Source organism: Sardina pilchardus, chromosome 24 (genome assembly GCF_963854185.1).
Source record: "Sardina pilchardus chromosome 24, fSarPil1.1, whole genome shotgun sequence".
Lineage (NCBI taxonomy): Eukaryota > Metazoa > Chordata > Actinopteri > Clupeiformes > Clupeidae > Sardina > Sardina pilchardus.
In genome coordinates, this window is record NC_085017.1 from 22,477,667 (window position 1) to 22,494,421 (window position 16,755).

The following is a 16,755-nucleotide window of genomic DNA, read 5'->3' on the forward strand; positions in this document are numbered from 1 at the left end:
CACACACACAAACACACACACACACACACTCGAGAAGCAGATCTTGGATTAAAATCATGCACGGATTGCCCTCGACTGACTCTCGATGTCAATTCGGTTGGAGATGCCACCAGCACAGCTCAAATCATCTCTCTCTTGCTCAGAGCGAAAGCCTATACAGTAAGCCGAATGGCCAAGCGTGACCATGAAAGTGGCACGTCTAGAAATGGGCACCAACTTGTCTGATCAGTAATGAATACTGCAAGGCCTCACACAAAAGGTCTGTGTGTGTTTGTGTATGTGTGTGTGTGTGTGTGTGTGTGTGTGTGTGTGTGTGTGTGTATGTGTGTGTGTGTGTGTCTATACCTAGTATATACAGTACATTTACAGTGCCTATAGAAAGTTATCATACCCTTTTGAAATAGTTACTTTTTTTGTCTTACAGCCTGAAATCAAAACCCATTTAAAAAAAAAATCTTTTCCAGTTTTATTTACAAATGTAGCTGTACAACATCAAAATAATGAAAATAAAGTCAACAGTTCTGAAAATTAATAAAAAATTAAAAACTAGAATAACAGGGTTGGAAAAGTCATCATACCCCTGACTTAATACTTTGTAAAACTTCCTTTTGCTTTCATTACAGCCATCAATCTGTTTGGATATGTCTCTATTATAGCTTTGCACACCTAGATAGGGGAATATTTGCCCAATTTTCCGTGCAGAAATGTTAAAATTTAGTCAAATTCTGTAGGGAATGGCGATGGACTGCTCTCTTCAAGTCAATCCACATATTTTCTATAGGATTTAAGTCAGGGCTCTGACTTTGCCACTCAAGGATATTCACCATCCTATCCTTAAGCCACTGCTTTGTTCTTTTGGCAGTATGTTTAGGATTTTTGTCGTGTTGGAAGGCGAATGACCTCCCCATCCTCAGCTGTTTAGGAGAGGGACGCAGGTTTTCCTCAAGAATTTTGGTGTACTTGGCAGCATCCATTTTCCCTTCTATCCTGACCAATTGCCCAGTCCCCGCTGAAGAGAAACTTCCCCAAAACATAATGTTGCCCCCACCATGCTTCAAAGTAGGTATGGTGTGTTTTGGGTGTGTTTGGGTGTGTATACTGTGTTTGGTTAGCGCCTGGAGCTCAGTCCAAAAACTTCAATCTTAGTCTCCAAAAAGTTCGATCTTAGTCTCATCTGACCATATAAGCTTTTTCCACATGGTAGCAGAATATTCCAGATGTGTTTTTGCACTGAACTCCAAGCGCAATGTTTGGCGAAAACCAACACAGTACACCACCCAAAACACACCATACCTAGTGTGAAGCATGGTTGGGGCAACATTATGTTGTGGGGATGTTTCTTTTCAGCGGGAACTGGGCAATTGGTCAGGATAGAAGGGAAAATGGATGCTGCCAAATACACCCACATTCTTAAGGAAAACCTGCGTCCCTCTCCTAGACAGCTGAGGATGGGGAGGTCATTCGCCTTCCAACACGACAATAATCCTAAACATACTGCCAAAAGAACAAAGCAGTGGCTTAAGGATAGGATGGTGAATATCCTTGAGTGGCAAAGTCAGAGCCCTGACTTAAATACTATAGAAAATATGTGGATTGACTTGAAGAGAGCAGTCCATCGCCATTCCCTACAGAATTTGACTAAATTTTAACATTTCTGTACGGAAAATTGGGCAAATATTCCCTTATCTAGGTGTGCAAAGCAATAATAGAGACATATCCAAACAGATTGATGGCTGTAATGAAAGCAAAAGGAAGCTTTACAAAGTATTAAGTCAGGGGTATGATGACTTTTCCAACCCTGTTATTCTAGTTTTTCATTTTTTATTAATTTTCAGAACTGTTTACTTTTTTTTCATTATTTTGATGTTGTACAGCTAAATTTGTTAATAAAACTGGAAAAGATTTTTTTAAAAATGGGTTTTGATTTCAGGCTGTAAGACAAAAAAAGTAACTATTTCAAAAGGGTATGATGACTTTCTATAGGCACTGTACATGAACATATTAATATACAACTTCCTATAGTTCTCATTGAACTAAAGGTGCCCATGTGAGGTAGCAGTCAGGGTTTGTTTAGGTCCCTAGCAGGCGTCCGTTCAGCTTTGTTGGCATTTGTCACGGTAAACTGTCCCAAGTAGCAGAGGCAGCTGTTGTGCTCCCATCTCTCTGTCACTTCGTCTCCGCGATCATTCCTCCAGAGTGAGCCCTTGTACTGTCACCGCCAGTCCCGCCGCTGGATGTCTTTTTTAAAAAAAAATTTTTTAAAGAGAGATCTGAAGACGTCCTCTGGATGAACCTGCAATGTTTTCTGCAGTTCAGAGCAGGTTATTTATGGAGGACGTTTGTGTTATTTTTGGTTGTGTCTCTTCTTTTTTGTTTGTTGTGCTTGTTTGTTCTCCGCGAGCTAGCGCTGATTTACCACACTGCCGCGTTTTTCTGCCTCTCTGTGCATCTGTCTCCTTGTGACAGTGAAGACGGCTAGAATCCATTTTTTTTCTAATCGCTCTCTCTCTCTCTCGCTCTCTCTTTCACTCGGTCGCTCCCTCTCTTCCTTCCCCTCTCTCGGCATCTCAGAAGTCAATTGGGCATCTTTGCTCCTTTTGTTTCTCAGTTGGTTTGTGTTCTTCAGAGAGAGGTGAAATCAACGGAGGGTGGAGGACTGATGATGGAGAACTGACAGCCATGGGGCCAGTGGGATGGATGGATGGATGGATGGGTGGTGGTAGTGTTAAGGGCTGTGAGTTTTGCTTTATTCTTTCATGGTACAAGGAAAATGTGTGTTTTGTTTTTAAGTCCTTTCTTCTGTCTGTTTCTTCAGATGGGATCTTGTTGGGCCATATGTGAAGCGTGTTTTGCAGATTACCACTTTATGAATGCATAATGTCCACGGTGTGGAACATATTGGTCTTGAAATGGTATTACATTACACTCCTAGCTCTGAAATACTGTACATGCGTGTCCAGATAAATCCCAGAATAAAAGAAAGCAAGGCCCCAAGAGTTGAGAGGAAGTGTGTGTGCTCACTCACTGGCTGTGCAGTGCTACTGAATCGGTATTAACGGATGAGTCTCAGCAGGCAGGGCCTCTTGTGTACTATATTGAGTTGGTGTCTTTATTTCTCTCCTGTTTGTGTTTGGACCAGAATGTTCTTCTGGATTCCACTGATCTATTTCTTGCCACTGTACTTACCACCCCCTCATTTTATTCATCTATTTATTTATTTATTTATCAATTTATTTTGCACGTGCAACTTGCTCATGAGTGTGCAATTGTGCATCTCTGATACTGTGACTGTGTGTGTGTGTGTGTGTGTGTGTGTGTGTGTGTGGGTGGGTGTCAGCACACGCCTATGCACTGACACCCAGGGCAAGAACAAAAGCGCTGGCCTGGACTCCAGGCGGCTCGGACCCCCCCATGTGACTGTGGCGTGTGTGGGCAGAGGAAGCTTCTTCCGGTCACAGTGTGAAGTCAGGAGAAATAAGCCCCTGCAGCTTCTCTCTCTCTCTCTCTCTCTCTCTCTCCAAAACTGCAGAGTCAGTGAGCTACGAGAAAAGCACAAACTGGCACTGGAGGAGTTCAGGAAGAGGAGAGTGGAGAGAGGGGGTAAGAGAGGGGTAGAGAGAACGAGAGACAATAAACTTAAAAACAGCCTAACACCTCTCCCAAGATTGGAGTGGAACTACTTCAAAGAACTGAGCCCCTCACAGACTCTCTCTCTCTCTCTCTCGTTGCTTCCACATACCAGAGGTGGGATTTCATACTGACCAGGTGTGGAGTGTGAGTGGGCTTGAATCCACTAGCTGCGGGCATGGCTGCCTTGTTGAGTAATAGAGCCAAAAGCCAAACATTAAGTTTGTGTAGCTCAGTGCCTCAGCTGAAGCTGAGGGGTGAGAACGCTGTGCCAACACTGCCCTCTCCTGGAGAGGAGTGATTTTGTATTTGTGAATTGTGATATCGGATACTGTTTCACAATAACTCCAAAACACAGGCTCTTGTCATGTAATATATCTGAATTGTTTTTAATATCAAATTTTTCTGATTTCATTATTAAAAGAATCTAGTGCTTCAAAACACCACAATTTCATTGAAATGTTTGTTGTCACAGTCATAGTGATTTAAATTATTTAAATTATGTACAGTAGCAAAAACAAACAATTGCTACATTCCCTTATATACATTGGTTGTAAACAAACAATAGTTCTGCTGCACATGAGCTACAGTTTATATTACCTTCACTGTCAAAGTAACATCATCACCTCACAGCTCAGCACAGTGTGTGTGTGCGTGTGTGTGTGTGTGTGTTTACATTACGCCAGAGTCACTCTTTGGCCTGGTTTGAAGGCAGCTGCAGACTGAGTCTTGGACTGTCGAGAGGCTCCAAAGGATTCGTACCTAGAAAACAGAAGAGAAAAAGAAACCTTCACTTACCGTATTTCTTACAACTCAACCAATACACCAACTCATGCACATGAAACATATCAAAATGACCATAACCATTTCCCTTTTCTGGCTTGAGCTACTTTCTGTTAACAATTACAGAGCAATAGTATTATTTTTTTTTGTGTTGCAAAAAGGTATGTCTATCTATCTATCTATCTAATCATTCAGAAATACACTCTTCCATGGCACCATTGTTGATACTGATGTGTGTGCGTGTGCTGGTGCGTGTGTGTGTGTGTGTGTGTGTGTGTGTATGTGTGTGTGTGTGTGTGTGTGTGTGTGTGTGTGTGCGTAACGGCATGCTAACTTACATCTCGGTGTACCTCCTCCACTCCTCCCTGCTGACGGAGGGCCGTGTGGCGGCGAGCGCTGCGGTGAGGTGGGCCTGGCAGAGCAGCAGGGACAGCCTAGCGGGGCCGCCGGCAGCCTGGGCCAGCGGGGAGTCCTCCTGGACACACAACCAGGGAGACGTTTGAACGTAAACACTCAGATGGAGTGTGAGTGTGTGTGTGTGGGGGGAAGGGGATATGTGAGTACGCGCACGTGCATGTGTGTTCTTAGTGAAAATGTGAAAAACATTAGTTATATCGGGTAATGCAGAGAGTATTGTGCAGCCTGTCTGTGGTTGATAAAGCTGATGGCTGGTTTGTGTGTGCACACCACTAGTGATGTTAATGCACATTTGATATAAAGTGTGCAGACTTCAACTGTGCTGTACCTCCTATTATATATGCAAGTATTTATGTCTTGTAAGTATGTAAGAAAGTGTCTTTCTGTTGTACGTGTGCATACTACAAAGTGTATTAACGGTGTACCTCAATTAATATATATGCTAAGTTTACAGATTTCTAGAGTATTCCTGCAGTACTTCATGTGTATGTGTGAACTGTGTGCGTGTGTGTCAGTGTGTGTGTGTGTGTGTGTGTGTGTGAACTGTGTGTGTGTGTGTGTGTGTGTGTGTGTGTGTGTGTAGTGTGTGTGTGTGTGTGTGTGTGTGTGTGTGTGTGTGTGTGTGTGTGTGTGAACTGTGTGTATGTGTGAACTGTGTGTGTGTGTGTGTGTGTGTGTGTGTGTGTGTGGCACTGACCGGTGTGCGGCGGTAGTTGCTCTTGAGTGTGCAGACGTGGGCGCGGAGCCGCTCCACCTGCTCTGGGTTCAGCTCCTGGAAGCCCTGCTGCACCGACGCCATGAAGGCCGGCACCGGCGACGGGCCCGACTCCCTCACCGACGCCCCCGTCACGTCCGGACCCGTAGAGTTGGGACCCGAGGGACCCAGGGAATTCTGGGAGAGAGGGTAGGTAGGTAGGTAGGTAGGTGGGTAGGTAGGTGGGTAGGTAGGTGGGTGGGTAGGTAGGTAGGTAGGTAGGTGGGATGGGTAGGTAGGTAGATAGATAGATAGATAGATAGATAGATAGATAGACAGATAGATAGATAGATAGATAGATACTTTATTGATCCCCAAGGGGAAATTCAAGGTCCCAGCAGCTTAAGACACCACACACAACATACATTACAATGTAAACAGGTGATACAAACATGATACAAAGCAAATAAAACACATCAACATGATTAAAAGAGCAGTAAAATACCAAATACTAAAGATAAAGATGGGCATGAATGTACCGAGGATTGGTACTGTGATCCAATATGAGGTGTGTGTCAAGTTGGTAGCAAAGATCTTTCATTACTGACAAGATAGAGCAACATAATGCATCTCTATGGAGGTAAAATTCGAACAGTTCCTGTCTGCTTAAAGAGGCGTGCAGCAAAGACGTCATAGTGGGATATCGATCTCTCAAGCAGTTCAGTTCAAATGTAACGTCACTTTCTAGGTCTGCTTAAAGGGGGATTTCGAACGCGGAAATTGAATCGAACCTTTGTGCCTCTTGCTCCGCTTTAACCCTCTCTGTTGGTAGTGCATGTATTAGGGTATGTGGCATGAGAGGAGTAGACGGAGGAGAACAATGTGCTTCGTGTTTGTGAGTCTTGCAGACTCGCAGGGCTACAAATGCCTTCTTGTACAACACTGATCTGAGATAGACTGAATCAATAACACAGATGCTCTGCTTTTAGCAAACATCTTGTGAGATTGAACATTGCCAAAGGAAATGGGTTGCTTTTTTTGTTTGTTTTTTAAACCCACTGTAGAACAATGCAACCTGCATCCAAATACTTCTTCAGATCTATTTAAAACGTCAACATTTTACAGCGCAGTAATAAAATTGTAATTAAATGTCTTCAGGGCAAGAGTAAGTACATTATTAACTTTAGAGATATAACGCTCCTCCAGAAAGAAAAGCCACCGCAGCAACAACAACAAAAAAGCAATCAACACATTTCTGGGCCACAAAAAAAGATAAGGTAATTGAAACGCATCTAAAACAAACACAGACACACAAAGAGGTTGTGACTGACCAGGTCCGGTGGGGACGGGTTGTCCAGCTCCGACTCGTAGGAGCTGCCAAAGTAGAGCCTCCACATGTTGGGGCGGGGGATCTCCGGGGGCATGTCGCCGCTGGGGTCCAGCAGGACCACGGGCGGGTCCAGCACGCCGTCGCCCTCTCCGGCCGAGTCGTCTGACCCGCTGCTGTGGTTCAGGAAGATCATGGAGGACAGGCTGCCGTCACTGTCCGACCCCGAGCCCAGCTCCTAGTGGGGAACAGAGGAGGTCAGGTGAGAAAAAAGTGTGTGTGTGTGTGTGTGTGTGTGTGTGTGTGTGTGATGTCATGTGTTGTATATGATACTGGACACCTAAATTTCCCTCGAGATCAATAATCCATCCATCCATCCATCCATCCATCCATTTATCTGTCCATACATCCATCCATCCACCCATCCATCCATCTAGACAGTGTGTTACACCCAATTCTGGGGGCTCACATGCAGTAGGTTGACCCCAGGACTGGAATGGATGGCCTCCAGTTGGGCATTATACAGAAGAGCCTTCAGGTCAGCCCCCGTGAACATGTCCGTCGCTGCCGCCAGCTCCTCCAGGTCCGTGTCCGCGCCCATCGGCAGCGATCGGGTCAGAGCTCGGAGGATCTCCAAACGGGCCTCCTGGAACCAACACCCCCACATACATGAGTCTTTCAATTACAACTTTAGAAGCAAGCTTTCCCCTGGAATTTCCCCTTGGGGATCAATAAAGTATCTATCTATTTATCTACATGTATCTATCTATCTTTGACATGTAGAAGACTTGTGGAATACCTATGGTCTATACTAGCAACCATACAAAAGGTTAGGTAATAAGGAACACAAGGAACCAGAATTCAGCAGGTGTATGAGGTCCATAACCTCAATCACTTTGTCTGATCTGTCATACAAACTAAACAAATAATAAACCTGCATTTGGTTGTGCTCGGTAGACAGTAGACACTGACCTGGTCCGGTGGAGGACAGTATAGGGATTTATCCAGGCGCCCTGGTCTTAGCAGGGCTGGGTCAATCAGGTCAGGACGACTGGTGGCAGCCAACACGTACACACCTACAGAGCCCAGAGGCAGAGCCCAGATTGTCAGAGCCATAATCCAAGCAGTTAACATCTTTTTTTTTTTTTTTAAGTATATTTTTTGGCCTTTTTGTCTTTATTGTTACAGGACAGTGAAGAGTAGACAGGAAGCAAGTGGGAGAGAGAGATGGGGCGGGATCGGGACATGACCGCAGGCCGGATTCGAAGCAGTTAACATCTTACATTAGAATATGAGGATCAGGATTATGTAGGATATACTGTACACTATAGGAATATGGTGATCCAAGTTCATGTTAGGCTCTGCAAATTGCCTTGGGACACCATTAAAAAAAATGGTGAATTAATTTGAAAATGAATTACATTGAAAATCTCTCAGTCCATGTAAACTTGTAAAGACCCCTTGCACTAACAGCTTACAAAAAGTATAACAACGAGCGAGCATGTTCCTAATTCACTTTAGAGTATCCTTTATGACTGCCCCACTTTATGTTATACTGCGCTAGCTGGTATGGTCTTAGATTACTCCCTTGAAAAACTCCAACACATCCAATATTAATCCTTACACTCATTAACATCAGCTATTTAAAAGCATACTTTCTTTGTGGATATGTACATGATTGTGTGTGCAACATACAGTACAGTGTGTGTGTATGTACTGTATGCCTGTGTATGTACTGTATGCCTGTGTATGTAAACAACATGACGGGTATGTGTGTAAACACGTATGCGTGAGTCATCCATACCCTCCAGGCCCTCCACTCCATCCAGCTGTGTGAGCAGCTGGTTGACCACGCGGTCGGTGACCCCCGTGCTGTCATGGCCTCGGCGGGGGGCCAGCGAGTCGAACTCGTCGAAGAAGAGGATGCACGGCTTGGCGGCCTGGGCTCTGTAACAGGCAAAGACAACGTCCTGCGGTCAGCCATCAGGGTCGGACTCCTCCCTCCTCCTCTGTTCTCACACAACCCAAACCCAACACATGGCCGCGGATATACTGCAGTCTCTCTCATATTACACAGTATCTCCACTGATAACATTATACTGTAACGTTACTCATCTTTTGATGATGTCCACTCAAAGTTTCAAGGTCTACAGTTACAGATACAGATTAATGGTTTAAGAGCCATTAGATACTATCGATAATTATACGGAATATCCTTATAGGACAATAAAGATTCTATCTATCTATCTATCTATAACGATAACTAAAAATGGAACCGTGATGATATCCATGATGTTCTTTATGTCATTATCATTACAGTTTATGTGTGAACGTTGCCATTTACGTTAACTAGACTGATACTTTTTTGCCGTTATCATTACAATTATCGTTCTGGGTGTGAACAGCCCTTAAGGCAGAAATAAACAAGTGAAGGGACTGAGTATCTAAATCACACACCCAGTCTGGCAGTCAGGGACAGGGGAGAGAGCAAGCTCGCTCTCAGTGCATAAAACAAAAGAGCAGACTGACCTTTGGAACACATCCCGCACCGCCTGCTCGCTTGCTCCTATGTACTTACTGAGAAGTTCAGGACCCTGCCCGAGTCAGAGAGGGAGAGAGAACGAAAGAGAGAGAGACAGAGAGAGATAAAGAGGGAGGGAGGGAGAGGGACAGAGAACGAAAGAGGGAGAGGGAGAGGGAAAGAAAGAGAGTTAGCTCATAAAAACACCTTTAGCAGATTATTGCGTTTTACAAGTGCGCCATAGAATAATCATAAACTCTCCCACCCAAACACAATTACATTTCATTGATATTAACGGTGCCAGGTGGCAAATGAATCCATTCATCATGGCTCTACTATCTCCCCTTTATTGGCGACTGCTTTCCCCCCTGCAGTGCAGCAGATGAGAAAAAGCCACAGGAATGGGTCTGAGTGGGGCAGCCAGGTGTGCTTTACTGTAAATGCTGATGAGGTTCGTAACAGCCACTTCTATGAATACACGCTCAAAGAAATATATTTGGACTATAACACAGGTTTCTGCTTTTACTATTTAAAGCACTGTGGTGTGAAAGCTACTTTGATATAATTTGTTTACTTTGCCAAGTGAGATTTCTATTGTAGTTACTGACAATGAAAATGCTTTAACCCCATGATGATGGTAAAATCTTTGCTAAAAAGGCGAGAAGCAAATGATAAGCAAAAATCAGAAGCACTAAACTCGTTGCCATTGACAGTGGTAATTTCACACTCACAGCATAAGTAAAGTGGACATTATACACATTTAATGGACCTCCAAACTTTGGGAAGGCCCATTCATGTGAATGGAACATTCTGCAGCACTCTGAACTGAAGAGCTGAATAATAATGTGAATTGACATTTCATGCTGTGAACACAGTAGCATTCTTTTCAAATGACTGTCCCAAAAGAAAAACAACAACGTATCCCAGGATAAAACAACTTTTGCTTTAGTAATTGCTCTAGCGTGACCCGTGGAGGGTTCTGCTCTGTGAGCCCAGCAAGGTACCTTAATACTGATGAAGTTCATGCCGCTCTCTTTGGCCACGGCTCCAGCCAAAAGGGTCTTGCCCGTACCTGGCGCTCCATAGAGAAGCAACCCCGTGCGCTGGCGGATTGGCAGCTTAGAGAACAGGATTGGATACTGGAGGGAGAGAGGGAGAGAGAGCGAGAGAGAGAGAGAGAGAGAGAGAGAGAGAGAGAGAGAGAGGGGGAGAGAGAGAGAGTGAGAGCGAGAGAGAGAGAGAGAGAGAGAGAGGGAGGGAGAGAGAGAGAGATGAGTGAGTCTAAATCAGAAGGGTGTGTGTTTGTGATTTTTCTTTTTCAAAAAAGGGAGTATACACAGAATGTACACAATACATTCTCCACAACAAATTACATTCTCCATTTAAGCTGATCTAGAACTGATATTGGCCGTGTTTCCCAGATTCTTTAAGAAGCTCTTAAGTGCTAAGAACTTCTTAGGACGTTCTTAGAGCGCTTTTAAGAAGTTCTTAGCACTAAAGAGCTTCTTAACAAATCTGGGAAACCCAGCCATTGTTTTTACAATACAGACTTGCCTCAAAACACTTTTCGCTTTTTCAAAAAAAAAACCATCACTACAGTAGGTTATCATCCCCTACCTTGGCGGGCAGTAGGATGGTGTCCATCAGCATCTGGCGAGCCTGACTCAGTCCCCCGACACTCTCAATGCCGGCCACACCAGGGGACTGGAGCTGAGCGCTCCACAGCGAAGGCGGAATGAAGTCCCTCAGAGCGTGCACAAAGTCTGGCCAGGTCACACGCAGCTCTGTCCAGTCAGGCAAGGGAACAGGACAGTCAGAAGTAACATACGGAAATAATTCTTATACAAAGTATAAGTAGTCTGAAGAAGTGAGGGGTGCAGAGCTGTGCTACTGGGGGTGTGGGGGGGGGAGTATATGCTTATTCTTATCATATGCTTACAATTCTGATATGGTTATAATTCTTATACAAAGTGTCTCTGAAGAAGTGAGAAGGGCAGGTAGCCTAAAGGGCAGGAGCAGTGCTACTCAAAACGGTCATAGGTTATGGTCAGCCTAAATCAGTCTATTCGAAGAGAACTGAGCACCTCCAAGCTTATCCAGTGCACTGCTGTAGCCCTTGTTGTTGACCACGCTGGCATGCACTGCCCTCTCCAGCAGCAGAGACAGGTCCCGTGGCAGGTAGCCCTCCGTCTGCTTGGCCACAGCCTCAAGGTCAAGCGTCTCGGAGCAGTCTGGACACAGGCTGCTCTTACTGAGCATGAGAGACCTCAAGATCTCCACTCTCTGGGCCTGAAAGCAAGGAGGTTTCATATGGTTAAGGTTATAAGTACTTAGCATTAGCAGATGTGTTTATACAAAATGACTATAAAATAGTTAGCATAGGCAAACACTTGCTAGCACTTTAAATCTATCCAGGACAATATTACAGGTTTAAGAATTCAATTTCAATTTGTGTTGAATTATGGGAAATGTAGTCTTTTGGGTTACCTTATCTGGGCTTTGGATGTGGGCAAAGCTCTGGAAGAGGTGGGTGCCCTGCACCTCTCTGAGGGATGGGTGCAAGGAGTCCTCACTCTGGGCAGTTACAACCAGGGCAACCAGACTGCCCCGCTCAATAACATCATCCACAACATCTTTCAGACCTGAAAGACAATACACGAAAATGGGCATCCTCTCATTGACCTGACTGCAGCACACATAGCACTCTGATCAGGACCAGCAGTCATAGTGAGTAGAGTCTAAGTACAGTAATCATGAGTATGAATATCCCTGAAGTGTACAAGGCATGAACAAATAATGTCCATTTGCACAGACAGTGATTCTAATAATAAAATAACTTTTTAAGAATTGTTGGAAATATATATTTTTCTAAATCAATATGGTCATACTTTGGGCGATGTGCAGATGCATCAAAGCCTCTGGGCCATGCTCGTGCTCTGGAGAAGCAGCAGCTGCAGACAGCAGGTGTAGATCATCCAAAAGGACCACTGAGGGCTGTCTCCACACTGCCTGCTCAACAATCTCCTCCAGCCTTTGCCTAACAGTGTCGGCTCGCTTTCCTGAGTGGACGGAGAAAGACGTTACATTTTATAGATCCAATGTCATAGATTGAACACCCATGTTAAAACACAAATCCTTAGATGTGACAGAAGAAATGAATAAATGCCTGACCTTTCAACATCTTACAATCCACTACTTCAATGTGAGCATCTAAGTCATCTACAGCTTTCCGGCAAAGTGCTTTGGATAAAGAAGACTTTCCACTTCCCTGTGGATTGAAAAATTAAACATTTTTGTGATAATACACCACTGGGAAAGCTACTTAACCCCCAAATGGACACATACATAGGCATGTAATATGGATTTTCACTGTGGTGAATGCAGTTGCTAAGAAAAACACTCATCTCTGCTGTCAGAGGTCAAAGGTTACCTTGGCTCCGGTGATGAGCAGGGCTCCACTCCGCAGTCCAACACCAGAGGCCACCAGCTCCTGGGACAGCGGGCCTCCCATCAGGCTGTGAGAGATGTGCTCAAACGCCAACGCACCGAGCTCAGCCATAGCCCTGCTCAAGAGAGAAGGAGACAACCACAGCAAGACAACAGTGAGTGAACACCATTCATTCAGTGAATTAAGCATCCAGTGCTATTCCTTTAACTCACAACACAGAGGGGAGATGATTCGTTGGTTTTATTTGAGCTTTCCCTTAATTTAAAAAAAAAAATTATATTATTAATTAAAAGATAAAAGATATTGGCTTCAATCAAGCTTACTTAGTTGAAGTGAGCCCAAACTGAAATGTATCATTTTTGGAAAATGTATAGGTTATACACATGCTTTACCCTTGCTAACCATTTGGGGCTAAAATGTTATGTGTGCTTAAGTCCAGAAAAGATAACATTGTTCTATAGACTTTCTATAGACACCTCTTTTCTTAAAATTTGTTTCATCATACTGTATAAAGTGCTCCTATCCAATAATTTTGAGTAATGTGTAAAATATACTGTACGTATGTATGAAGTCAGCATTGGTTGTCCTACATTCCTATACAGGAATACTGTACATTCAATGTACCAAGGGCTGCCTGTTTTAACAGCAGGTAAATATAGTTATTTTCAGGCCCCTAAAATCAAGTTGTGACTATGGTGGTGATATTCTTTCTTACCCAAGACAACTGAGGGAAGGGAAATCCTCATGAATTTCCTCTGAATCTTTCACAGAATCAGAAGAGTCTGGACTGACTGGCTCTAGGTCGACCTAGATGAGAATATTAGTGCATCAAATTTCATGTGACAACATGAAACCCCCGAACCCAAAACTTTACCCAATGTAATTACAACCTGATAGTGATTACAGATGAATACCAGGTACCAGAAAGTGTAATACCTGTATGTCTTTCTTTTGAAGCAAACTTGTTAATAGGAAAAGCTCATCTGTATGCGTCTCAGAGGGTTCTGGTTTCAACACAGCCAAGGCAAACTCGGACTTTCCTAAGGAAACACAGTAAAAAATATTTTATTTTATTAAGATTCTTGCTTTTGCGCTACTTGCTGCTGTAACACTGCAAATTTTACCACCTTGTGCTCTGAGAGTGCAGCCACAGACACAAATTAAGCATCAGGTCATACAGTACGTAAGACAAAACTCATAACTCATATAAACTCAAACTCATAACCAATGCATATTATCACGTCAAATCATCATGGCACATTTAATGACGTTTTTGTCGCAATTTCCTTTGTGAGAAGGCAGAATGCGCTAGTCTGAAGGACGCACCTTCTCCGTTTGGCAGGAGGATGAAGCTGAAGCGGCTGGTCAGGCAGGCCAGCGGCTCGTGGCTCTGGGAGTGCAGCCACTCCAGGAAGCCAGTGCGGACCTCCTCCTCTCCCACAGTCTGGGGCTGCAGTAGGGCATGAAAGGCAAGTGATTGAAAAGAGACACAACATTCATTCTTACACACCTGAATAGACATGGAGGAGAGAATAAACACATTTACCAATACTGCAGTGACAAGGAAGGGTCACAGGTCAATTATTTTACTTTTTGCACACAATTTCCTTCTGATTCTGATTCCAAACTAGCCTTTGAAATACTTTGTTTTTATTAAATGACCACTAATTACCAATGAAGACCATTAGCAGTAAGTCTGTGTGATAGGAGAAAATATTACCATTGCCTGTACTGGCTGCAACCTGACAGACAAGGCCACTCTTGGAGTTGACTTCACTGGCCTCAGTCGCACAGCTGAATGGAGGTCTATTTTCAACCTGTTCCTCAAAGCCTTCGGAATCTGAAGTAAATAAAGTATAGACAAGTGCGTGATTGAGGCAAAAATGGTTACTGCATTCTTCTTACAAGTTAGCAGGATAAGAAATGTGCTTACGACTCACCCACAACCTCCCACTGTGGAGCTCCCCCCTTTGAAAAGACGCCTGGTCATCAAGGTCTCCAAGGTGACACTTCACCCTGACCAGAACCAAATCCGTTTCCCGATCCTCCGCATCCACACTGGATTTGACTTCGTTCTTGCTCTTCTCCATGGCCTGCTTGGCCTTCTCGTTTGCTTCCTTTGGAGAGGCCACCTTGGAGAGTTTCCCATACGTTATCTCAGGCTGTCTACTGCTGAGATACTGCACCTCGTGCTGGGCCAATGGCAGCATGTGGACCTCCCCGTAAATGGCACCCAGGTGACTGGCAAAACGAGGAGGAGTTCTGCACACTCTCAAAACACAGTCACTGAAGATGGTGGGGATCGTGAGAACAGGTGGAGCGTCCTTGGCCTCACGGCCCCCTGTGAACACGTATCTCAACAGGCTTTTAAAATCTGCTATTCCACCCCACTGCTGCTGGTTCAGATGGCTCTGGTTAACGTCCAGCTGGTCACCTGGTGACTCTTGAGACATGCTCTCCGCGGAGGCGAACTGATCAGAGGTTTGATGAGCTGTGTGGAGACTCTGGCTTGGGTTCAGGTGGGCCGACCCCATAGGGGCGCCCTGTTCTCCACTCCTGATTTTGGGAGAGACCATCAACTCTGTGAACTGCTCCAGTCGCCCATAAGGCACACTTGGTGACAAGGAGGCTGCAGGATAAAGAAAAAGGAATAAGACTCTTTCATGAGCATGTCTCCAAGAACCAGACTCTTGACTTGCATACAGTATATTGTGCATATTATTCAAACTCAATAATACAATAAACTCTAGATATACAAACCTATTCTGATGTATATAAGCGTTCGCTGGTCCACCCACACAGGAAAAACAGCATCCTCATACACCACTCGGATCTGATCAAGCAACTGGTGTTCCAGTGCTATACTGTGAAGCTCCTACATAAAGTCATTCACAAAACAAAATTGGAACTATGATGGACCTATACATACATACTTATTATTAAGAAGACATTTTCAAAATCAGAAACACAATACAATACAAATTCTGAGGTGCATGAACACCTGACACACCGCATAGGCTACCTACCAGGATCTCCCAGTCATCCGAGGAGAGTGGCTCCACAAACACCTGATGCACCGACTGCACATTTTGACAAGGTCGCAGAAAACCCTAGAAGACCAACAACAGAGTTTTCAAATGATGGAGGAGTAAGGGAAACGTACCCAGGATAAGACTGTTCTGCACACACGTCTGCAAGTTCCAAGTTACCTGCTCTCCCTCCTTAAGTCCAAGTTTCTCCGCCAGTTGACGACTTAGCTCGACAGGATTGTCTTGAGCTGTCGTGTGTCTGCCCCTTGTCCAGCTAAGAAAGACGGAGGGACTGCCATCCCAGGACAGCTCTAGGATCTGATTCTGCTTTGAGTAATGAAATGGTTCAATTACATAAAGTGGACTTGTGTCTATAGTTTTAAACTTTGTGTTAATTCAAAGACAACGAACTGTTTCACCAAGTAAACAAATGACAACTTGTTGTTTGTAGCAGTTAACGTTACCTCAAGCAATGATAGTTTTGTGATCAAACTCGATGGCAAATGCAGGAAGCAGTTTTTTGCGTTGTTAAACACCACTGTGACGGGTTGAATCCCATGACTGCCCAACATTACTTCGCTTGATCCAGAAGTTTCACTATGATTTCCATAAATATCTTAACTTAGTGGTTCTGCATTCCCTAGCTGATGTTTCCAGTTAGCCTGATAGTAGCATGGTCCAAAGAATGACAGCTCGATGAAGTCCGTTGCAGTCGTACTCAATCGCACATGTTCTTTACATAATCGATCTTCCATACAACATATTTTAATCCCAGCTATTTTATCTCATCTTTGTCGTTACTGTGCATTAGTATTATAATCAATATTAGAGTCACAAAAATCTAAGGTTGACACTGCCATGTGATCATACAACTCTGCTGTTGATTGGAAGATATAAATCGTACAAGTC

The 16,755-nt window shown here is 44.1% G+C and overlaps 1 protein-coding gene across 1 annotated transcript; it reads right to left on the reverse strand.

Moving 5' to 3' along the window:
- Positions 1-3,989: 3,989 nt before the first annotated feature.
- On the reverse strand, positions 3,990-16,698 carry pex1 (peroxisomal biogenesis factor 1). Its single transcript, XM_062530306.1, has 24 exons — positions 16,311-16,698; positions 16,027-16,170; positions 15,844-15,927; positions 15,578-15,692; positions 14,758-15,446; positions 14,538-14,657; positions 14,144-14,267; positions 13,754-13,857; positions 13,533-13,624; positions 12,800-12,932; positions 12,541-12,637; positions 12,258-12,428; positions 11,857-12,011; positions 11,454-11,658; positions 10,987-11,153; positions 10,374-10,508; positions 9,378-9,442; positions 8,653-8,795; positions 7,821-7,924; positions 7,318-7,494; positions 6,853-7,086; positions 5,525-5,719; positions 4,749-4,885; positions 3,990-4,389 (listed from the first exon to the last, which is right to left on the reverse strand). The coding sequence occupies exons 1-24, from the start codon at positions 16,416-16,418 to the stop codon at positions 4,305-4,307; spliced, it is 3,783 nt and encodes a 1,260-aa protein (XP_062386290.1). The 5' UTR covers positions 16,419-16,698; the 3' UTR covers positions 3,990-4,304.
- Between the last annotated feature and the right edge of the window lie 57 nt (positions 16,699-16,755).

Coding starts and splice junctions, on each gene's coding strand:
- pex1 (XM_062530306.1), bottom strand. CDS start 16,418: ATGTTGGGCAGTCATGGGATTCAACCCGTCACAGTGGTGTTTAACAAC. Junction 15,928..16,026: donor GACTTAAGGAGGGAGAGCAG/GTAACTTGGAAC, acceptor TTGGTCTTCTAG/GGTTTTCTGCGACCTTGTCA. Junction 13,858..14,143: donor CCTCCTGCCAAACGGAGAAG/GTGCGTCCTTCA, acceptor GTGTTTCCTTAG/GAAAGTCCGAGTTTGCCTTG.